General features: G+C 49.7%; 1 protein-coding gene and 1 pseudogene across 2 annotated transcripts in view; both read left to right on the top strand.

Moving 5' to 3' along the window:
• On the top strand, positions 638–1,319 carry Gm5359 (predicted gene 5359; annotated as a pseudogene).
• Cngb1 (cyclic nucleotide gated channel beta 1) overlaps positions 1,855–14,760 on the top strand; it is a 67,543-nt gene continuing 54,637 nt past the window's right edge. For both annotated transcript variants that reach the window (NM_001195413.1, NM_145601.1), the window contains exons 1-11: positions 1,855–1,908; positions 4,603–4,871; positions 7,425–7,482; positions 7,732–7,798; positions 8,675–8,789; positions 8,914–8,956; positions 9,601–9,634; positions 10,590–10,665; positions 11,313–11,352; positions 11,766–11,913; positions 13,245–13,320. In NM_001195413.1, coding sequence (NP_001182342.1) covers positions 4,611–4,871; positions 7,425–7,482; positions 7,732–7,798; positions 8,675–8,789; positions 8,914–8,956; positions 9,601–9,634; positions 10,590–10,665; positions 11,313–11,352; positions 11,766–11,913; positions 13,245–13,320 — 918 coding nt within the window. In that variant the 5' untranslated portion in view covers positions 1,855–1,908; positions 4,603–4,610. The remainder of the gene's footprint in view (positions 1,909–4,602; positions 4,872–7,424; positions 7,483–7,731; positions 7,799–8,674; positions 8,790–8,913; positions 8,957–9,600; positions 9,635–10,589; positions 10,666–11,312; positions 11,353–11,765; positions 11,914–13,244; positions 13,321–14,760) is intronic.

The raw sequence follows: 14,760 nt of genomic DNA, 5'->3' as shown, positions 1-14,760 counted from the left end.
TGGGATTGTCACTGGCACCTTGGAAGAAGAGGAGTACAAATTGTTTTTGTTTCCTCCAGGAAGGGAATTTTAGCAACATCCTGTCTCTGAAAAACCCAGACAAGACAAAGCAATTTACAATACAATTGCTTCATATGAAGAGCCTACCTTGGAAGCAGAGAAGTCAACATGGGCCATTGAAGGCTTGCGTGCAGATTTTCAGAGCCATGTGGTTTATAGTCAAAAGGTGGAGACAAGCTTGGTGCCCATGGCCAGGACTCAGAAACAAATCGTGGAGTGACTATATCACATAGACATCACCACCTACCAGGAACAAGAACTTCCCAGAGACCACCTCTTCTATTGCTTGGATCTTCTATGACAGCAGCGAACAGTACATTTCTGTCACTTGTAAATCACTTGATTTAAGGTGTTGTATTACAGTAACCCAGATGTAATAGGACAGTGAGCTTCAGTGGAAACCCTAAACAAGTAAGTTTCATTCAACCAGTTTCACTTCAGCCACGATGTAGTTGTTAGGAACAAAAGTGTGTCCTTGATCCCCAGCCCTGATGCTGGGACTCAGTAGGATCTCGGGAAGAGCATCTGAGCCTCCTCTCCAGCCCAAGATACTGTTTCTTAATAAGCTTGATTGGTGACACAAGGGAAGTGATCGTCATGGGAGCCAGATCGTCTGATCTGGGACCCCCACCCCCACCCCACCCCATATGCCGTCTGAGAAGACCTTCAAGCAGCGCCAGAGCTTTGAACAAAGAGTGGAAGATGTCCGGCTCATCCGGGAGCAGCACCCCACCAAGATCCCAGTGACTATAGAGCGACACAAGGGGGAGAAACAGCTGCCCGTCCTGGACAAGACCAAGTTCCAGATCATGTGAATATGAGCAAACTCATCATGATAATTAGACGGCGCTTGCAGCTCAATGCTAACCAAGCCTTCTTCTTCCTGGTGAATGGGCACAGCATGGTGAGTGTGTCCACACCTGTCTCTGAGAGTGAGGGAGATGGAGTGGACACCCTTTTGTACATGCTTTATGCTTCTCAGGAGACATTCGGGGCAGCACTGGCTGTGTAAGGCTACAACAATGCCTAAAGGTTGTTAAGCCCTTACCAAGGCATAAAGTGGCGTTATCAGCCGGACGGACGCTGGTCGGCTCACCACCCACAGATCAGAACGTAGGCACCCACATAGGGTATTAGGAACTGTTCATCAGCCAGAAACTGAGCTCCAGGCAAGTGCATTCAGCTCGGAAACTCATCTAAACCAGGCGATCTTGTGTTCCAACTTTACAAGTTTAAAAATAAAATACTTTGCATCCAAAAACAAAACAAAACAAAACAAAACACCTTGCTTGGCATAAGACATAGTTGTCCCAGGTCACATGGTTCTGCTTCTCTGGAAATGTAGATTAATACAGATTTTGGCTAAAGGTCTTGTCCCGGGCCAATGGTTTTTGTGATAATGCTTTAAGCTGTTAAAGACTCCGCCACAGATATCCTACTGAGTCCCAGCACCAGAGCAGGAGAGAAGGACACACTCTTGTCCCCCAGACTGAGCTGATGGGTTCCTGTCACCTTGAGGAGGCTCCCAGAAGCACACAGGTACCCTGGCTATTGGTTGTCCTGCAGCCTTTCTCTGGCTTTGTCACATTCTGTGGGAAGACAGATCCTGGCTTGGAGCAGGTTCCCTAGTAACTCAAAGGGCCCTATGTCTAGGACACTGCTGGACCCGTGGGGGTTGCTGCTTGCTTCCCTGGGTGCCAGTCATCTTTCTACCCTGCCCCCGATTCTGCACATGCTAATCCTTTGCACCCGGCCCATCTAGTGCCAATTAATCCTGGCTGGGTCTGAGAGGCCAGCTGCTGGGGCACTGAGAAGGCAATTCCTGGCTAGCCGCTGACATCTGAACAGGTAACTCAACATGAAATGGGGGCTCAGTGGGACTCCTTGGGGGATCACCACGCTCAGCTTTTAGCGGGGCTTTTAGGTGATAAATAGAGCAGGCAGGAGAGCTATGATGCGTGGTCCCCACACTCTATCCTGTGGCTTAGACTTTGCTATCTCCAGCGCAACCTGAGAAATGTGGATTTGATACCCCCAGAGGGTTTGGGGGAGGCTAGGAATCTGTTTTTTCCAGCTCTCCCAGAAGATTCTCAGAATCCTGGTGGTCTAACACTTCAGATTCCTGGGTGGCTACCTCCAGGTTCTCTTCCTTCAAAGTGGGAGGGCAGCAAGACAGGCCTCCAGATTCCGGTCAAGGAAAAACTGGGCTAAGAGGCTGCTTGCCTAGATAACCTCCAGACAGTTCAAAAATTCAAGCTAGGTTCACTGCCCACTACAGCAGAAGTCAAGAGAAGGCAGTCAGGACCCAAGGGCAGATCTCAGAGTATACTTATCTTGGCCAGAGTCCCCTTAGGCAAGTCTATTGACCTGAGAATGGATATCCCACTTACAGGGAGTAGGGGGCAGGCAAGATTGTCAGGAGAATGAGTGTTATCAAGGGGATGTGGAAGCCAGGTGTGGAGGAGGGCTTTCTTCAGGTCTGGTTCTCAGGACTGCTGGGAGCTGGCGGGGATCTGTGTGCTCTGCCATTCCCAACGTGTGACCTTGGGAGGAAGTCGCTGTGTTCTCACCCCAAGCCAGCAGAGGACTAGAAGAACCCATTGATTGTCCCTGGCCCCAGTTAATTTTCTGTAGGCTGATGTTCCTCCAAAGCTTAAGCTTTGTTTTCGTAGAGGTTGTTCTGGGAGAAGCTGAGCCAGTGCTGGGTCAGAGGTCAAGGTTAGGGGTTGGTCAAGCAGCCTGGCAATGAACTCTGGGAAGCTGGCTATGGGGCTACTATTTTTCTAAGGGTCCTTGAAGAGACAGACAGAGAGGCACAACCTTGGTAGGTCTGTGTCCTGGGTGGCCTTTCCTGGGCTTGTGTACATGTCAGCTTTGATCGTACCACCGAGCCAGGCCATCCTGCAAGAATTCAGTCTCTTGGAGCTTGGCTCCCCCACGTGCTTAATATCATGCTTAAGGTAGAAACTGGCCATCACCAACCATGACGGAAGTCCAACTGGTATTTTATTCTAAAAGCTAAAAAAAATGATGTATGGTTATTTATTTTTTAATTTATTTTTGAGAGAAGTCTCACTGTGTAGCTCTGGCTGGTCTGGACCTTGCTATGTAAAGCATGATGGCGTTACAGAAATCTACCTGCCTCTGCCTCCCAACAACTGGCATGAAAGCACATGGCTAATGTTATCTTAGATTTTTCTGTCCACAAGTCACTGGTGTTTCTTCTCTGTTGTGGGCTTCTGCAGTACATGATATTCCATAATTGGTATTCACACTCAGTACCTGTCCTTGTAGTCATGGCCAGCCTTTATGAAACATGGGCCAGTCACTGGACAGCAGATGATATCTGAACAGATGACTCCAGATGTGGTGAGGGCTCAGTCACTGGTCTAAGAATGCTGCCTATACCAGTTTCTGTTTGATTGGCTTTGTTTGTTTTGAGATAGCATTTCACCATATAGCTGTATAGCCGGCCCAGGACTTGCAGAGATCTGCCTGTCTCTGCCTCCCAAATGCTGGGATCAAAAGCATGTGCCACCATGCCGGGCTTTCTTAATGGCTGTTATGCCTGACTCTCTTACACTCTGCGTACAAGGTAGGCACTCTCGATGTCTCTTGCTTTTGTTAGTTCAGGCTGGCTGGCCTGGATTCTTCTGCCTCTGCCACTCAAGTGCTGGAGTTTAAGTGGGTGCCACCATGACAGGCTTCAGTGCTCCCACTCTGCAGGCAGGCAAACAGAGACACAGGGAGTCTGACTCACGAGAGTGCTAGAACGTGTGTGTCTCCTGTTCCAACGAATGTGCGTCTTCTTTCCAGCATTTCTGCATATTGTGTTATGGGCTGCATTACAGTCTATTTAATGCAGGCCTCACCCCTGATGAACACTGAGATCCTTTTCAATAGCTAGCCTTCGATAACATTTGAAGAAATATTTTTTATATATGCTTTATATGAACCCCCCCCCCCCCCCCACCGCAAACAGTTCCTTCAGCTTGGAAACAGATAAGCAAGGTATGCAAAAATCCATGCCATAGAATACTTACTACTCCTTAATAGAAATAAATGAATTAGTGACAGGAACCCTTAGAAAGGAATTCCAGATGCATATACTCAGTGAAAGGAGCCATGCTCAAAGGTCACACATGATACAGAACGTGTCATATACTGGAATTCAGACCACAGGGGCAAGAATGCGTATCTGTGTGTGTGTAGAAGAAACTTTTAAAACTATTTATTTTTAATGTGTATGTGTGTGTAGTCCATGTATGTTTAGGGGCTCACGGGCCAGAAGAAAGTATTAGATCTCCTGTAACTGGAGTTATAGGAGCTTATGAGCTGCTTGACATGGGTGCTGTAAAACATGTATGGAAAATCAAATCTAGAAGAGCAGCAAGTGCTCTTAACCTTGGCGCCATCTCTCCAGCCCTACTGCAGGATTATTTTAAAAGACAGGGTGCAGTAAAGGGCTAGTGCAACCCACAAAGTAGCCATGAGTGAGGAGGATGCCTGCGCTCATTCAGTTAAAGACTATGTTGCTTACAGGTGTCAGGATGTTGGGCTGGGTCCAAAGGGTGCTGCCTCAGCCTCCGGGGACCCCTCAGAAGACCGTGGAGACAGCAGGACCACAGCCAGAAACAGAGTCGAAACCAGAGGCCAACCCACAACCGGAGCCAGAACCTCAGCAGGAACCAGAGCCAGAGCCAGAGCCAGAGCCAGAGCCAGAGCCAGAGCCAGAGCCAGAGCCAGAGCCAGAGCCAGAACCTGAACCTGAACCAGTACCTGAAGAGGCTCCACCTGAGGTCCAGGCCCTGGTGAGGGGAGAGGGTGAGGAGGGCAGGCTGGTCTTGCTGCTCAGGGACTCACCGGCTTGGGCCACCTGACCCCCATGGATGAAAGGGGGGGCCAGTGGGAAATGTGGTCACTGACTTAGTGCACATCTGAATGAGGCCACTCAGGCCCAGAGAGTGAACAGGCTTGCTCAAGGCTGTTTCTGTGAAAGGTGAGGCAGACTTTGTCACCATCTCTCTTAGCTGCTCAGCCAAGCTCGAGATAACATGAGCACAGCTGTGCAGAATGTGCAATGAACGAGCATGCCTGTGTGCTGACAACATTCATTTATGGGGCTGAAGCAGTGGCGCAGAGGCTAAAAGCACTTACCATGCAAGCATGAAGAAAGACCTGAGTTCAAATCTCCAGAATCTATGTAAAATCTGGATGCAGTCACCTAAGCATCTTTAATCCCAGCGCTTCGATGGCGAGTTGGAAGCAAAGAGGAGAATCCCTGGAAGGTCATGGGCCAGCTATTCTGGCTAACCCATTTAAAAAGCACAAAGAGACCCTGTCTCAAAACAAGGTGGGAGACAAGGACTGACACCCCAGGTTGTCCTCTAAATTCATGTATGGTACCATGTGACCAACCTCTCCAAGTACACTCACACATCAACTACAAACTTGCATTGTGTACATACACACTATTTGCAAAACCAGGCAATAGGCTATAAGTAGCCTGTGACCATATTTTCCAGCCTCTGGTCCAGGACCCAGTCTACATACCAGGAGATTCAGAAATAGCTCCAGAATAGAAGTACATCGCTTCCCTCAGGTGGTATTTGTTTCATAGGAAGACTTTCTCAATACAGGAAATAGAGAATTAATTACAGGTTTTAAAAAACAGTATTTTTAAAAGATTTATTTAAAATGTCATTGGGGTGGGGGCGGGGCGGTGGTGTTCACATGGGTGCAGTGCCTACAATGGCCAGAAGAGAGCATCAGATTCCTGGAGCAGAGTTGTGAACTCTTTGATGGGTGCTCAGAACATGAGTTCTCCATAAGCCGAGTTCATACTCAACTGATCTGTCTCTCCAGCCCCATAAACAGTATTTTAGTTTCCAAGTGTCTTTGAACATAGTGTTCCCAGGATAACAACAATAGACACGCTAAAGAGAGCAGAGGTTGAGAGGGGAAGCCCAGAAGGCTTCAATCCTACACAAAGAATTACAGACAACTAAGGGATTCTGAGAGCGGGAGAAATCATCTTTCCCAGGGAAGAGCACACCAGTTGGTTGCCCAATACAAAATGGTCTACTTTGGAAACATACATACATGTAACAGACTGAGCAGCTTGTACTTATGTATTTAGGAATATATATATATATGTATGTATGTATGTATGTATGTAACAACTATTAGTGAATAAAGAGGCCATGGATTTTAAAAAGAGCAAGGAGGGGTTTATGGAAGGGTTTGGAAGAAGAAAGGGGAAGGAAGAAATGATGTAATTATGTCATCTTAAGAAAAATAAAAGCCAGGCAGTGGGGACACACTCGGGAGGCAGAGGCAAGCAGATCTCTGAGTTTAAGGCCAGCCTGGTCTACAGAATGAGTTCCAAGACAGCCAGGGCTACACAGAGAAACCCTGTCTCAAGAAACCAATAAACAAACAAACAATTAATTTAAATAATGAAAAAAGATTAGTGTTCCACTGAATACACTATACTTTGGGACACGAGATAAAACTTATAAACATTTATCACACTCAGTGTATATGCGTGCACAGAGTTCAGAGAATAACTCATGTGGCACATGTCCTCCTGCCAGACAGCAAGCACCGTTACCCACAGAGCCATCTTACCAACCCTGAGGGTTTGGTCCAACTGTCCAATCACCAGGGACCAGTTAGCAGTTTGCAGGGGGCACTGGTCCATGTGCCACATTTTGAACAACATTTTCCTAGAATGTTCCTTCAAGCTTAGCAAAACTTGCCAGTCTGACATCTCATCCCTTCAGGGGCCCTGATGACAATTAATTTAGCAGCTCAATTAAGCAGATTTCATTTAGCTTCTAATTGACGCTAGATTCTGTGCTTAGAGCAAAAGGCATAAAGAGGACTCAACCAAGCATTGCCCCTGGAGGTTGGCAGACAAGTGCCCGCCAGCTCCTTCTGCCAGGAGGCAGGGCTAGGAAGGGAATGAGCCCCAGCGCTGCCCTTAGAGCTTACAGGAACTCACAAGCGAGGGTCATTTAACTTCCAAAGTTAGAAGCGGTGGGGTGTGCTCCCTAGATGTGGAGGCTGGTGGAGGAAGTTTAACTGAGGAGCCGCAGAGGTGAGATAGTTCTGGAAGAAAAACGGTTGTGCCTGGGCTAGTGTAGAGTGTGTGTAGGAAATGGGTATAGAGTGTGCATGTGTGTACATGTGTATGTGCATATGGTATATTCATGATAGTATACTGTGAGCACACAAGAGTATGCATGACCATGTGTGTATTCGTATACAACTTTGGAGCTGCAGGTCCCTAGATAGAATCAGAGAGGCTGTCCTATCTGCACCAGGACATCAAGGCTTACAGGTCCCATTTGAACCCACAGCCACCAGAGGAGCCAATGGAAGGAGAGGGAGAGGCTGAGGCTGGTCCCAGCCTTCAAGGTGAGTGCTGAGACCCAGGCTGGCTGGGCAGGGGGTTGGGGTCTCCTCTCAGAGCCTGGCAGCATCTCAGTTCACAGATGATGAAGTGGAGGCTCGGAGAAGCTTGGAGCAGGCTTCTGGGAGCTTTTTGGCTGAGCTGAGCCTTGGTGCCCTCCATCAGACCTGCCTCTGACTTGCTCTCCCTAGCAAGGGAGAAATGGGCCTCTCTGGAGTCCACATCTGATATCTCGGAAATTCTTTTTTTGCCAGAGACCCAGGTAGCTGACCCTGCTCAGCCCACCTCCCAGGCCCAGGTTGCTGTTGCCAAGGTGAACAGGTACCACATCACCCTCTCCATCTCTCAACTGCCCCTGCAGGGAGCCTCTAGCATGGAGAGAACAGCTGTGAGTCAGTCAGGTCTGTGGCCATTCAAAGAGGCCCAGAGCATCATGGGAGAGTGTTCTGAGCACAATGGGGTGGTTACCGTGAGAGGGAAGGTCACAGTAATGTGCCAGAATGGCATCAGGGCTGGGGCACACTAATTAGTGTTGGGGTGGCTTCAGACCATGGCTGGAGCTGCTGACTTCCCAGTGAAGCCAGTGGTCCTGACATTAGCCATTTCAATCCATAGAGTTTATCCAGCCAAGTAGACCTGGGGCAGGGGCCAACAAAAGACAGAGACTTAGGATCCTCACATAAACTGATAAGCCTCCAGAGGTATTCTAAGGCAGTGGTTCTCAACCTTGCTAATCCTGCAACCCTTTAATACAGCTCCTCTTGTGGTGACCCCCAACCATAAGGTTATTTTTGTTGCTACCTATGAACCATAATGTGAATATCTGTATTTTCTAATGGTCTTAAGCAACTCCTGGGAAAGGGTCATTTGACCTCTGTGGATAAACCTACAGGTTGAGAACCACTGGTCTGAGGGCATGCCAGTCATTCGAAGGCTGGTAGGGGTGAGTTAATTGGGGTATAGAGAGAGGCTGGCTGTGCTTTATGGAGCAACCGGAGGGCAGGTTCCAAAGGTCTCTCTGGCATCCTTGGGGTTGAACTGAAGGGTACCCTGGGTCTCTTTGGAGAGAGAGTGAGGTTTTAGAGTCTCATCATGTGGAGATAGTGGCTTGATCCATGTCAAATCCTTCAGGACTATGGACTGCCACTCTGACAGGGTGGGGGTTGAGAGTGGACTCATGACCCTATCCCTTGGCAGGCCCAGCTCCTGGATGTTGAGCTGGTTCTGGAGAGGCATGCAGAAGGTCGTGCCACAGCCTGTCTGCAGCAATGGGGGCCAGAACCTGGCTGCCGGAGAGCGAGACCCAGATCAGGTACAAGGGCAGGGAGACCCGAGGGTGAGAAAGAGTCCATCAGAGATTGTGGGGCTGGAGAGGCTGCTCCTGGGATGCCCTGTAATGTCTGTCTGTCTGTCTGTCTGTCTGTCTGTCTCAGCAGGGTGGAGCACAGATCCCAGAACCTTGTGGCACTGGGGACCCAGGTAAGACAAAGAGGCAGAATGTCTTTCCAGGGGCAGGAGCTTCTAAGGGGCTACTGGGATGGGCTTAGCAGTGGGGAGAATTTCAGTGGTCCATGGGAGTGGCTCATCCATTGGCCTTGGGCAGGGGGAGCTAGATTTGAGTGGTCTCGGTGTTGCTGACCCGGGAGTTCCAGGCAGACACTTGCTCCCTCTTATTCGTGCCCTCTTCCTCCCTCTTCCTCCTTACCTTCATCTCCCCTCACTTTCCCCTCTTTTCCTTCCTTTCTGCTTCCCTTTTCTTTTTTTCTTTCTCCCCTCCTCTCTCTCCATTGACTTCATGGTTATTTTTTTCAAGCTGTTAAGTTTTAAACTGATAAACACAAAACACAACAGGGTGTGGTTTAATGGCTACGGTTTGGAGGTTCATTCCACCGATGCTTTTGTAGCCAGGTTAAACCTACCTGTTTCCCCAGACAACTCTCCTTTCTTCCTGATGAAAGCATCTAGTTTTCTCTCTAGCTTTTGAGATGCGCAGTGTTCAGTCGCTCTCTGCAGCCACCCTCTGTGCAGCCAGGACTTCTGACAATCTCTAAAGTACAGTTTTGTACCCAGTGAGCAACCGCTCCTCATCCTGCCTCCCTCTCCTTTATTTCCTGGCTCTGTAGGATCTGCAGAAGCTTCCGGGACTCAGGACACTGAGTAAGTCCTTGTCAGCCAGGGTCACTGTTGTCTGTAGCAGGCCGAGCAATGTGCACAGAACTGAGGGCAGAGTCTATCACCACCTCCGGGGTCACCTGAAGCATGTCTCTTCCCCTTTTTCGACCTCACTTTTCTTATCTGTAGCATGGGGTAGTATTCCAGGCTATTTGTGCTTTCTGACACTTCCTGGACATTCGGTAGGGCCACCTCTGAGAAGTAAAGCAAGCATGGATAAGCTCTGTGCAAACAGGTTTCTGGGAGAGTGGGGTTTATGTGGCATCTGGAAAGCAGGGCTTGGCTCACCATGAGGCATATGTGAACTTGGTTGTCTCAGCCTCACAGCCTATGACCTCTCAAAGGAAGCTCCCTTCTCAGTGAGGGTGTCAGGCCAGATTGGGACAATGATGACACTGAGGAACCTGCTCAGGGAGGGGCCCTGCCCAGGCTCAACCACCTCTGCCTGGTGGAACTTCAGAGCCTCCCGTGTTTTAAGAAAAGCCACAAACCAATGTGAACACAGGTGCACATACCTGCAACCCTATAATGCCAGAATTGGGGAGGCTGAGATAGGGGAATCATGAATTTGAACCATTTGGGGCTACATAGCTAGACTCTGTCTCACAGGCAAAACAAAACAAAACAAAGCCCATGGGCTAGAAACCTAGGATTCTACATGAAATGCTTAATAACTACCTATTCTGATTATTACATTTTCAGGTTACCATGTCCCCCAATGTCAGCCTGAAGAACCATTTTGTGATTTCTGCAAGAAACCCAGACTCATGCCTTCCACCCAACCACCTCCCTCCATTCACCCCCTCACTCACTCATTCCTTAGACTCTTACTTGGCTCTGTCCCCAGGCATAGAAGGCTGGCCAGGCTTAGACTCTAGTGGGCAGTCAAGGTAGCTCTTATTTCAGGCCATCCACTTGCTGACCACTGACCCTTCCACAGGCCCAGCCTTTGGCTGCTCAGGTGGCTTGAGCAGAATCTGGAAAAAGTGCTGCCCCAGCCCCCTCCGCCTTCCCTGGTAAGTGATGAGCTGGGGGTTGGTAGCTGACCATCGGGGAGGGCTGGGGCCCAGGAAGCTGCCCACTCTAGCAGGCCATGGCCAGTCCCCAACACCCACTGGAAGGTCGATCTTCTCATTGGAGTGTCCTTCATGGGAGGAGTGACTGACTAGGGCCTGGGGGCATTTGAGAGCAAGATAGATTAATCATTTTTCTTGATGATGAGATAAAATTCTCGACAATAGATATTTAAAGAGGTTACATTAGCTCGTGGCTTAAAGTGGGTACCAGCCATCATGGTGGGGGAACCATGGCAACAGGTCACATTGCATCTGCAGCCAGAAGTGAATGATGGTGGGTCTGTCTGTCTGTCTCTTAAACATTTTTGTTGAGTCTAGGACATCAACATATGGGATGGTAACACCCACATTCAGAGTGGACCTTCTTTCTTCAGTTAAACCTCTTTGGAAACTCCCTGAAAGACCTGCCCAGAGGGGGTGTGTCTCCTAGGTGACTCGGAATCACATTAACCCCCCCCCCCACCAGCTCCACGTATATGTGTATGCACACATGCGTACTGGTGATAACATATGGGGCCAGGGCACAACTGACCAAGGTGGGTATATGCAGGCTGGCTTTGACCATGATCCATCTCTCTATTATCTAGGCCTGGAAAGTTGAACCTGAGGCTGCTGTCTTGGATCCAGGTACAGAGAAGGAGCTGGGAGGGACTCTCTAAGTGGTCACAGGATAGGGTAGGCTCTTCAGGGGGAACTTGAGACTCTGTGTGTGTGTGTGTGTGTGTGTGTGTGTGTGTGTGTGTGTGTGTACGTACGTACGTATGTGTGTGCCTTAGCCAGGCACTGGGAGAGTTCAGGCCTTGCTAAGACATCAGAAACCCCTTCTTAGTCGCACTTGGGACTCCAAGTGGCTTCAGTCAGCTGGATTTCACAAGCTTGGGTTTGTCCCTTTCCTTCCTAGGCTGTTTGCTATTAGGGTAGTCTCCAAGAGCTCTTCACCCAGACCTGTCATTTCTCCAAATCTGGCCCCTTTATACCCACGAGGGGGTTGGCTGAAGCCCAGCTATGGGGTCTTTAGTGCCAGCTCTCTTACTGCTCAGATCCTCCAGGAACCCCTATGCAGATGGAGCCCACAGAGAGCCCCTCCCAGCCTAATCCTGGACCCCTGGAGCCTGAGGAAGAGCCAGCTGCAGAGCCCCAGCCTGGCTTCCAATCCTCTTCCCTGCCACCACCCGGGGACCCCGTCAGGTGAGTCCCCTAAAGGCTGTACCTCCTACAAGGATCAGGCCCAGTGCTTTGCTCTCACTCAGTACTGATTGCTAAATTAGAAAGTTAAAAGTATTCACTTGGGTCAAGACTCAAACTCTCCAGGCAAACCTCATCAGCATCTTCCTCCGTCAACCAGGCTGGGAGTAATCGTTTCCTTTAAACAAATACCAAGTGCCCACCTGTAACCTCAGGACGCTGAGGCAGCAGGAGGATCATAAGTTCAAGTCCAGCTTGGACTCTATAGCTGGATCTTGTCTCAAAACAAGTGAAACACACACACACACACACCTCTATCAAAACCAAATTGCATGTATTCTTTTATATCCCTTTTTTAATTAAAAAGAAAAAGTCCCTCAGGGTCTGGAGAGATGGCTCAGTGGTTGAGTGCTTGCTACACAAGCTCATCCCATGAGCTCAAGGACAAGAATTTGGACTCCAGCACCTCTGTAAAAGCAGGCATGGTCCTGTGCAGGGCTGTGAGCCGAGCACTGAGGCAGGGAGTGGAGACAGGAGGATTGTTTGCCGTTGCTACCTTAGCTGAAAAAACTTGAGCTCTAGGTTTAGGCAGAAAACCTGCCTCAGGTTTGTGAAGAAACCCTGCCTCAGGCTTAGAGACAGACCTGGCTTCTGGTTTAGGGAGAGACCGTGTCTCAGGTTTAGGGAAAGCCTCTGTCTCAAAGGAACAAGACAGAGAATGATAGAGGGGGGTGCCTGCCTCCCTTCTCTGGTCTCTGTATGAATGCACAGACACACACAGCTATTCATGTGCATTAAACTCACACACAAACACACACACAGACACACACACGCACACACATGCAACACACTTTTAAAAGAAGTCCCTCAGAAGTGGCTTTATATACCAGTTCTATATTATTCCTTTGATCACTGCAAAGAGCTACCTAGGGCTTCATTCATTTAACCACACAGGAGCACTTAGAAGCGTCCCACACTTTTCCTGCCATCAGAAGCTTTGTGCATGCCCTATCTGGTGACCAGGAGTAAATGTGTAGGGTTGTTGGACCAAAGGCCACATCCATTTTAAAATCTGGCTGGGTGCTGCCCCATGCTCACACGCTGTGGGGGAGGGGTGTGAGAGACTGGAAATGCAGATCTGAAGTAGATGGAGCTGAGCTGAGCTCCCTGCTAGGGCTGCCTGGGAAGGATGGGGGAGGACAGAAAGGGCCCTTCAGGGTTAGAGCTCTAGGGTTGGCTTCCGACAGGACCTACCTCTTAGCAGGCTTGTTTGTCTGTGGCAATTCCCCACCCCAGTTCTTCTCGCCTGGATTCAGCCCATCTCTCTACCACAGGCTGATTGAGTGGCTCCTACACAGACTGGAGATGGCCCTGCCTCAGCCCGTGCTCCATGGGAAGGCTGCAGAGCAAGTGAGTGGCAGCCAGGCAGAGGCGACCCTGGCTGGGTGGTGGTGAGGGAAGGGCCTTGGAAGCTCAGATAAGGGTTGGATGGTCAGGGAGTCCCTGGGGATGGGGACACAATACAGCAAGGAGGGAGCCATCAGTGGCAACTCGGCCTTGTGTGCATACATCTGGACTGTAGCCACCAGTACTGATCTACCAGTCAGGAGCTTATAGTCTAGGGACTTCAACAGGAGGAGAGGAGCTCAGAGATGGAGCCTCCTAGAACATCAAGAAAGGTTTGCTAGTGGAAGCGACCCAGAAGAATGCACAAGGATTCAGAGCCCAGGAGCAGTCCAGGAAGAAGTGAGGTTCCCAGGAAGCTCTTAGGCTCCATGAGCATTCCTGGCAGCTTAGGGCCCAAACATGGTGGTAGGAAAAGCAGGGTCACAATCACCTCTTCCTTTTTTTTTTTTTTAAGATTTATTTATTATTCTATGTAAGTACAGTGTAGCTGTCTTCAGACGCCCCAGAAAAGGGTGTCAGATCTCATTATGGATGGTTGTGAGTCACCATGTGGTTGCTGGGATTTGAACTCAGGACCTTCGGAAGAGCAGTCAGTGCTCTTAACCACTTTTTTTCTTTATCAAGATCCTACTGGCCTGATTCTCCTTCTGGGGGATTATTCATCATCTGGAACTAGGAAGTGGGACACTTGCACTCAGGCATGGCTGTGTGATATTGGCCCTGGTCCTCAGGGAACCTTACCATATCCCCCAGAGAAGCAGATGAACAAATATGCTACCACCCAGCCTTGGGAAAAACACAGGAAAGTGGTCTGAACATAAGATGCTTTGTCCAGAGGGAGGTGGGCCTGGACTGGTCCCAGGCCTCTGGGCCCCAGCACCTCTGAATCTCTTTCAGCCCTGTACCTTGTCTCATAGACACAAGGACTCTACTCTCCCCCTCACTGGCTCTAGGCCCAGCAAAGGTCTTCCGTCTTTGTTTCATGGGGGTGGAGCCAGGAGCCAGACATCCTGGATCCACTCCCAGTGCTATACCCCTCTCCACTCTTCACTGGCTCAGTGCTGAGACCGGCTGAGCAGAAGGTACCGAAAGCCAGGCTTCTGTTTCATACCCTTCATCGGTCTCTGAAGGCGCGGGGAGTACTGGCTTCAGAGAGTTCCAAACATAAAAGGGGCGAGAGGGGAAGAGCCATTAACTGCTGAAGATCCCTAGATGACAGAGGAGCCTGGGGACCCCCGGCAGCAGGGAAGCGGCATAGTAGGGAGAAGCCCTCCAGGTGCTGGAAGGAGAGGCTGGCCGTTTCACAGGGCAAGCAAAAGCTAAGGGCAAGCTGTGGCCCTGGATGGAGAAGGGGTCGGAGCAGCCAGTAGCCTCTGGAGAGAAGGCAGGAGCAGAGAGATGAGGCAGTGCGTCTTCTGCAGGTTCTGGCTGGGGGGGTGGGGG

Source organism: Mus musculus, chromosome 8 (assembly GCF_000001635.26).
Source record: "Mus musculus strain C57BL/6J chromosome 8, GRCm38.p6 C57BL/6J".
Lineage (NCBI taxonomy): Eukaryota > Metazoa > Chordata > Mammalia > Rodentia > Muridae > Mus > Mus musculus.
The sequence above is the reverse complement of the archived record's forward strand: the minus strand, read 5'-3'. Positions and strand labels throughout refer to the sequence as shown.